At 34.2% G+C, this 9,470-nt stretch overlaps 1 protein-coding gene across 1 annotated transcript; it reads left to right on the top strand.

Annotated features, from left to right (window-relative positions):
* The first annotated feature begins 627 nt into the window (after positions 1 to 627).
* LOC133715408 (ethylene-responsive transcription factor ERF034) lies at positions 628 to 1,986 on the top strand. Its single transcript, XM_062141896.1, has one exon. It carries the CDS (start codon positions 839 to 841, stop codon positions 1,664 to 1,666), a length of 828 nt encoding a protein of 275 aa, XP_061997880.1. The 5' UTR covers positions 628 to 838; the 3' UTR covers positions 1,667 to 1,986.
* The last annotated feature ends 7,484 nt before the right edge of the window (positions 1,987 to 9,470 follow it).

Raw genomic sequence — 9,470 nt, 5'->3', positions numbered from 1 at the left:
TTTACAGTCAATGGAGTAAAAGCTCGGCCTTAACTCTAACCAATAAAATCACCCACTTTGCTGACTATAAATCTAGTTACAAGATACATATTATAAATCTTTTTTTTTTTTGAGTGAAATAATTGGGTCACAACTTGGCGGTGGCATATGAACAAGATAACAGTGGTCAAATTTCATTATCTTTATTTCTATTTGTTGGGAATTGATAATATTCCACAACATAAAATACACGTGAAATATCTTAAGTGGTTTCCTTTCAAATCTGGTGGACCAGAAAATCTGTGGCGAGTATTATTGAGAAGGCCCCTGCAAAATTTTGCATGAAATTCATTGTAGTATGGCAAATCAAATGGCCTACCATACACTGTAAAAGCCTAAAATATGAACGCATGAAAAATGGAAACTGGTTTTGTCACCAGATCGAAGCTACAAAATATATATATTATTAACATGAAAGGAAAAGGAGAAAAAGATAGAGAGAGAAAGATTGATTACTTGTAGCGCAGCATATGGAAAAGCTTTGGCCCAGAAACAAAGAAAGCAGATGGGGAAAAAAGAAAATAAAGAAACCAAAAAAAAAGAAAATAAAGAAAAGCACAGAATAGAGCAGATGGAAGTAAAAAAGATGGCCTCACTCACATGGGGAACAAATATATAGCTGAACTGTATAGTCTCTGCTATATATATGCCAATTTGGGGTCCCATGAAGCTTCTTTATATTTCTTTTTTCTTTTTCTTTTGAATTTGATTTTCTAAAGATTCATAAAAACCCCAGCAACAACCTCTTTGCACCACTCACATTGTTTCTTCTTTAGCTCTCAACAGCTAGAGTCCAATCATGGCTAAGAAAATCAACATAGAGAGTGATGCTCAAGCAAACCTCCACACCTCCTCTTCTTCTTCCTCCTCCTCCTCCTCCTCCTCCTCCTCAACCTTGACAACCCATGATTCTTTGATCGATAAAAGCACAGAGAATGATCAGAATTCAGACAAGGTCTCAAGCTCAAAAGGGCAAGAGGTAAACAATGGGAATAATGAGCCTAACACCAAGAAGAGGCAGAGGAGCAGCAGCACTGATCATGGCGATGGAGGCAGGCACCCGACTTTTCGGGGAGTACGAATGCGCTCTTGGGGCAAATGGGTGTCCGAAATCCGCGAGCCGAGGAAGAAGTCAAGAATTTGGTTAGGGACATACCCAACAGCTGAAATGGCAGCCAGAGCGCACGATGTGGCCGCTCGGGCTATCAAAGGTGCTTCTGCTTATCTCAATTTCCCTGAATTGGCTCAAACGCTTCCACAACCGGCTTCTGCTTCTCCCAAGGACATTCAAGCTGCTGCTGCAAAAGCTGCTTCTGCTTTTGAGGAGGTGAAGAAATGTGAAGCTGAAATGGAAGAAGAAGAAGAAGAGGAAGCAACACTGCCCAGCAAAGATGAACAGACAACTACTACTGCTAATACTAGTATTGGTACTAGTAATAGTACAGCTTGTTCTTCATCTTCCACTTCAAATGATTATGATGACAAATTGTTTGACCTTCCAGATCTTTTCATGGATGGCACAAATGGGAGTGATCAATTTTGCTTTTCTTCTTCATCATCATCATGGCATCTGTGTGCAGCAGATACTGGATTCAGACTAGAAGAGCCATTCTTGTGGGAGTATTAATTAGCTAGTTTCAGTACAGTGAGTTTGTAATTTTTTTGTTTTTATCTAAACAGAAATAATGAAGCATCAAAATTCAATCACATTTGGAAACCACCGGACCAATTCGGAAGAATTAGCAGCTGTACATTTCAATTGGGTCTGCAGGTTCAGTTTGGACTATGTGCTGCAGAGTTGTACAAAAACAAAATAAAAAGTGAAAACCATGTATTAGCAGTTGTTGCTTGGCATATAGTTTTGGCCCTGTGAAAAAAGAGAAAAGGGCATAATCTTTACTGCAATGTACTTTATGATGAGCAGAATAAAACAGTGATTGGCTTCAATTGCTCTGTGTTACTTTAAACAGAATGATTTACCAGTCCAAGTTTCCTTTAGTAAGGGGTTTTCTTGCATGGGGTTTGGAGAAATTGACTGTAAAGTTCACCACCGTACTAGATTTTTAGATGCTTCATCCTCGTATTCTTATGGAAATTTATTGTACAATCCACTTTTAAAAGCTACCCACCTTCTTAGATTTACAGATAACCCTTCCTTTCTTTTCTTTTCTTGATTTTTCAATATCCCTTTCTTGTTGGAAAGACACTAATAGGAGAATTGCATCAATGTTGTAATCATCTCTTTATAAATTCCTTCCCTTTATCATCTTTTGGAAATGTAGAGAAACTGTTCTTTGCTTTGTGTAATAACGTTTTAGGATCATGGTTGAATAGTGTTTTTTTGTTTTGTTTTTTTTACCAAATCAGAAACTACCCCTTTTCGTTCACCTAAATTGTAAGTGTCACCTAATGTTCCTAAGATAAAAACAAGTTGGTACTTCCACTTTGGGGTTTAGGGAATCTGAATGGGGGGTTTTCCCCATACTCTGTTTCTGATTCTTTCTGTATATTCATGCCAATAGAGAACAAAAATTTGTTGGGCAAAACTCATCAGTCATCAATAGTTAAAGCATTGTGAGATTCAGAGATTCCATTAGAAGTGAAGACCATAGAGACTTCAAGTGATACTTTCCAAGTTTTTGTAATTACAAACGAGCTAAGTATGATTAGCCCAAATATTTCTTTATGCCTAATTGCCTATCATGTTGATAATGATTAAGCAAAGAAATGAATGGGGATCTAAAAGAATGTAGACACCCATATAGGTACCCCAAGCTAGGTGACAATATCATTAACTAAAGAAATTGTTAGGTTCAACAAATATGATGTCTATGTACATTTCCATAAATTTTATAAAAATTAAATTTGCAAAAGGAAAGGGTCCCCAAAGAAAGAAAGTAAAATAAAAAGAGAAATAATCAAGGCACTATAGATTAGTGGTAAGTGACCTCATCATCATTATGTCTTATTCCTATTCCATTTCCCCTTGATTTGCTACTCCTTTCCCCATGAGGCATAAATTCAAGAGAGACAGCAAATTATATATATGATTAACCCCACATGCAAATCTATGCACACTATAGGAAACTATCTAGATGGTAATGAAAGACCCACAAGTATCTAATCATTGAGATTTTGTTTAATTTTTACAGTAATTAATCAAATTATTGGGAAATGGTTTCCCAATCTGTGAGCTAGCTAAACCCTAGCTACTGCAGTGTGAGACAAAGTTATAGCCAGAAAACTCTCTCTCTCTCTCTCTCTCAATCAGTAAGCAATTATTTAAGGAGACGGATGATAATGACAGTGGATATAAGCATGCTGTGGTGACATTTTATTATGAAGATGATTAGATAATCGAATAGATTTGTGTTAATTTATTTGAGGACATGGAAATTATTCTATGCACCGACGGTGCAAATGACCCAACACTTATAAGATAATCTCAACCCTTGATATTTATAATTAATATTTTTATTAATAACCTAAAAGTGTATTTAATATAATCTAACCATCCATTTATGTCGGTGTAAGTGCACGTCGGTATACTGAATCCTCCCCCTTGAGGACAATGTTTAACAACTAGAATTGGTAGCTGAGGATTTAAAGCTGTGATGTGTTTAAGGGATCCATATAGGGCCTTGTGTTCCTTGGTATCAACACGTATAGGCTTGGCCATTATGTTGATGGTTGGCTTGTCCTTAGAATTATTAACAGACAAGTCTACTGTACCCAAATTACTGTGCTTTGCAATTACTTGGATCATTAGTGGATACTAAATTATTGTACGTTTCACTTTCCGTCTTGCCCTAAATTAAGTAATTAACTATGACAGATTCCACTCATGATACTTGGTTCCACAAGGTTGGTTTGTTATATCCCAATCCCACCCGTCTTAATCTCGTTGAAATTTGAAATTTAAGCCACCCAGGCTCGAGGGCATTGCACCGCCCTTTCATCAAAAAAAAAAAAAAAAATCTCGTTGAAATTTAAATCTGGGATGTTCGCGGTATAAGTTGAGCTAATTAACTAATATGTCACAATTCATTGACAATACACATAGTTTGTTTTTTTTTTTTTTTTTTTTTTTTTTTATCTAAAGAGGTTGATAAGTTTGTAGAGAGAGAGAGAGAGAGTTTTGTACTTCGCTCTTTTCAAGAGAATTCGTTAAGTCTATGTGATCCTAATCCTAAAGTAACCCTAAATTCTGACCATTGACGACAGCCAAACCCAAGAAGCGACTAACAGATTATGCTTTTGTTGATTACATTGTCAGTTGTCATGCAGGTTAAGATTGAATGATTATGTATTGTCTTATCACTCTTATGTTAGGACAGATTTAATGGTGCTTACGCCTCAATTAGCACAGTGAAGCAGGGAAGCATTAGTGCATTACTCTGGAAATTAGTCCTCGCTTTTCCTTTCTTCTTCTTCAAGATTGAGCTGTAATTTACTTCTGTTGTTAAAATCATCGCAATGTCATTAAAAGAATGAAATGATATGTCATGTTCAATGTGGGGAGGGACCCCTAAACAGATACCTAGTACTGGGGACCAAAGATGAAGGACTATCTAACACAGCCTAATTAGTCGATCAAAATTAGTGTACCAATACCAAAGTCATATGATCATAGTATAAGGCCTCCTAATTAGATTAGTTTATACTAGTAATTGATTTATAGTTTAATTATGATCCTATATACTAATCAATCATTTAGGCAAGCAAATAATTTAAACAGATTATTAACAAGCAAATCTACGTACAATGGACTTGTGTCCCAGAATTGCCACAATCATGAAATAATTAGCAACATGAAGAATCTAATTTTCTTTTACAAACAAAAGTAAAGCACTTGAGAAGACAAAGACAGCGATATAATTACACTAAGGATACAGACGTACCCGTAACCGTGTCTAATAGCTGGCATATATTGAAGGGTATTTTTGTCCCTTCATGACTTAATCTATTTTTTTTTATTCCAAGCAATTTTTTTTCTTTCCCCCTGCTATTCTTTCTCTTCCTTCGCTGCATTAGAGCAGAATACACAGTACAAAGGATTTAGGTACTTAAATCATGTGGGTATCCAGTGTGGGATGGCTAAAAACTGAGAGTCTGAACTTGAATTCCATAATATGCCATGGGTTTCAATGCCAATCAACATGAGCATCATCCAGGTCCAAATATAAAAGTGACCAGATCTGAAGCTTGAAGATGTTTATCCAACCTGAGAATTCCTTCATGTTGGTTTCTTTCATGAATTAATCATCTTTATTCCAACATGTTCATACAAGTAGTCATCTTTATTCCAACCTCCAAACCAATTAAACCCTTTTGTTCACACAATGATGACAGTACCAAAGAGCAAATCTTCACATCCAAATCATACCCATCAGTAATCATGCACTTCATTATCACAATGGCATACCCAACCCTTCCAGATTATGAAGCATATACACATTAAGCAACTCCAACAGGTTCCCTATCATTTACGTATTATAGGGAAGCAAAAGTAAACTTTAGCCTCTTTTTCTTCTCTAACTCCAACAGATTCCTTATTTTACAGTAATCTCTAAAATCTCTATAGTTTTCTTTTAAAAAAAAAAAAAAAAAAAAAGATCAAAGGATTTCACTCCTACCTCTATGATGACTCGAACCCATGACCTCGATCTTAGGTAGTGGGTGCTCTAACTACTGAGCTAAAATCTCCATAGTTCTTCCTTAAAATTTTAGAGATTGCTGTAAATTTAGGAAATTTAGTTTTCTCTTTCCTTCCTTTCCCTAAAATTGGGATAGTGATAGAGAATCTGTTGGAGCAAAAAAGACTTATTTTTTCCTAAAATAGAGAAATAAGCCGTTGGAGTTGCTCCAAACCTGAGTTCTTGGGAGCTGGAATTTCTTTTGGATGAACCTGAAGGCACAAATGAACATGTACACACTAAACTACTAAAACACTGGATTACTTAGGAACAAGACAGTTTCCATCAAAACAAACATGCAATGCAAATAATGAGCAAGACCCAATGTTCAGTCGAATCAGTTCATTACCTGAATTAGAAAATTCATCAAGAACTCTAGAAACTCCAAATTTTGGGAATTCTCAAAAGATTAATCCGAAAGATTCACCTCAATGGATTCGTGATGCAAAGAGTAGTAAAAACCCAAAAGGATTTGCATCAATTTGGTTTCTAATTCCATGAAAAGAAGCTTGAAAATTACAACAATGAAGGAAAAAGAAAAGCCCTCTAGCTGCTTGTCCGCGGAGGGAAGAGAGAGAAAAAGTCTTAAAAAGAAAAAGAAAACAAGACAATTGTCATCAAAACAAACATGCAATGAGGGCGGTTGCATCTTAATTAATGGAATTTCAAATGTGAGCTTCGAATTGGTGTTTGGAATTGAAGAACATAGATGCAAGGGGAGGAAGAACACAGATGTAATGGAGGGACATGAAGGGACAAAAATACCCTTCAATATATGCCAGCTGTTAGATGCCGTTACAGAGTTAACAGCTCCAACTACCAATGTTCGGTCGGCGTCAGAACTTCAGGTACCGTTATGATATTTTTAAAACATGTGGTACCAAAATTTATAAGGAGCAATAGTTCATGTACTGTTTGGACCAATTTCCCTATTTTCTTTTGGATGAAATTGACATTTACCTTTTTTTTTTTTCGGGGTGCAGATCACACCATTTAATCATTTCTTCTATCATGCACATATTTAAAGGGTCTTTCTAAATATATCTAGTAAATATCTAAATATACCCAGCAAATTTTTTACACCCAGAACAATCATAAAATCTCTAACTACACTCAACAAGTTTTTCGATAATACTCTTATTTTTTATTAAACCCAGCAAAACTCATACACCCAGTAAAACTTTATCGAGATGAAGAATAACAAACACCCAGCAAACTTCCTCGTTCTTCTGAGATGAAGAATACCATTCTTATAACGACATTTTTAATGCTGATCTGGTAACATAGATTTAATTTAATTAATTGGATTGATCCTTCCGGTCCAGTACTTTCTTTCTCGATCAAGCTAGAATACATAGAATTGAGATAGATGATGATGGAAAAACCGGTCTGAATCCATTCTCATTCACTTGGCTATCATCAATCGATCCAACACTCAATTTGCTCAGATTGCTTCACTTCCCCGATTCTCAAGTCTCGATCTCTTTCTCTTTCTTTGTCCCAAGTCTCAAGTCGGAGGTTAACATTTTTAATTGAGTCAAAACTCAAAAGTCAGAGTTGACGAGTTCAGGTTAGTTGATTGCTGCCCATTCTAAAGCAACATCAATAGGGACTAGGGCGAGAATTAGAAAACTCAAATACGTACTATGGATCCTAGGTAAACCAATATCCAATTGATTTCTCAATGTACTATAGACCCTTGAAATGTTCTGGTCAGTAATTTAATTCCTTCTTTTTAACTTAATGCACAAGGCCGGAGATGTATTTCATTATGGAAGATAGAGGACACTTGAGAAACTGTATAATGGTGCCAAAAGAGGCTCACGAGGTGCAAAGAACGTAGAGATGCAAACGCCTCACTGCAAGCATGGCATCGAGAATCACAAAACCTAGCAACAGTGGAAAATGTATTTTCTTCGATCTATTCAGTAGCTAAGTCTTTTATGTTGAATGATAAAAAAAAATTAGCATACTTTATTAGAAGTCTCCGAAATCATGATGACACTCACACTTTTGTCAATACCATGTATATTAAACTTACGAGATGAAGCAATTATAATGAAAAATGAAGTTTGGATTCAAGTTTTTCACCGGAAGAAAACAATGTTGTTTCGTGAATACAATATTGCTGGGTACAAATAGAAAACACAATTTCAACTTTTATGGTTTTTTTTTGTTTGTTATTATCTTAGTTTACCATAACTTTTAACGTCATTTTTTATGGGGATACAACTGTCTTTTCATGTAAATTTAATTTGCTATGTATACTTAGATAATTACTGGTTACATTTAGAAAGACTCTATTTATCGTACGGAATTCTCATGAAAAAAGAAAGAGGAGGTGGAGTGCTAAAAAGAGAATACTAATTTTACTCCTTTTTTTTATGAGTTTTTCTTTTGGAACCTCCAAATTTGCTCACTTGACCTCTATGATTTTCACACCTCTTAACAAATTTTCAAATACTAAATTTACTCACTAAACCTCACTAAAGTTCCTCAAATAACCTCACTCATATAATTTGTAAACAAATTATTATCTTTAAAATAAAAAATTTAGTCATTTCAATGATTTAATTACTCTATAGATCTTAACTAAATCTACATTTCTTAATCAAACAACATGCATAAATCTCTTTTCCAATAAAAACACAAGGTATTGAGTAAAATGACATGAACTATTCTGTGGTTTTTTTTTTAAACTTTTTTTTTTCTATTTTAGCTGTGCAAAAAAAGTAAAGAAATCATTTGTTTTTAATGTTTTTTTTTTTTTATTTTTTGTACCTCATGATTAATTATTTAAATATTTTTAGTTTTTTTTTTTTTAACTGCTGACCTTTTTTTTTTTTTTTTTTTTGCAAATATGATGGATAGACTTAGATTTAGGTCATAAATCATAAGAGGATTTATTTTGTTTTCCCTCACCAATATGCGTTCAACATATATATCATACATTTTTATGTCACATGATCTTAATCATATTTTTAATTCTTATTAAATATATGTGAATGCTTTAATGAGTATGTAGTGAAATTGGAATATGAAAATAGATAAGGAAAATAATAAGGAATACAATCTAATATTATTGAATTGGAAAGTCTACATAAAATAAATATAATATTTTATTGGTATAATTATTGTCCTTAATAGTCATTTTATAGTAAGTTATATATGTCATTTAATAATTCATAATAGAGTGAGGTCAATTGAGCAAATTTGGAGGTCCCAATAGAAACTCTCTTTTTTTATTTGGTCAAATCGCAATTATTATTTGGAAGTAAGTAACTGCATTCGAGTTATAGCAATTCCACAAAGAGGTTGCAGAATCTCATTTCTTTTCCGATTGTCACGTTGGAAAGAGCCGCATCAATCGCTTTTGCTCAATTAATCATGAGGATACTTTTGATGATCAAGGCATGCATTTTTTTTTTTTTTAATCTAAATTTCATTAATAAAACATCTACCCAAGCTGGGTTACACAAGGCTCCATAGGAGCTGCCCCTCTCTAGCGACTAGAACTAATATCTGCTTCAATTAAATCTATCAGCTCCATGTGAAAATTATTTAAAATGATCAATTATCAATCCATGCATTGTCCTTTTTCTCTAGTACTTCTCGTTGTTTTTATCTGAATTTTACTATTTCGTTTACGGTCAATATAATTTTGAATAAGTAGACAAATTATTTCTTGAGAGCTTATATTCATATCTCCAAAATTAGTATTTAAACATCTCTAAT

The sequence above is a fragment of the Rosa rugosa genome, chromosome 6 (assembly GCF_958449725.1).
Source record: "Rosa rugosa chromosome 6, drRosRugo1.1, whole genome shotgun sequence".
NCBI classification, from domain to species: Eukaryota; Viridiplantae; Streptophyta; class Magnoliopsida; order Rosales; family Rosaceae; genus Rosa; species Rosa rugosa.
This window is presented reverse-complemented; position numbering and strand designations above follow the sequence as displayed.

What these genes read in the sequence shown, in the direction of transcription:
- LOC133715408 (XM_062141896.1), top strand. Translation starts at nt 839, where the DNA reads ATGGCTAAGAAAATCAACATAGAGAGTGATGCTCAAGCAAACCTCCAC.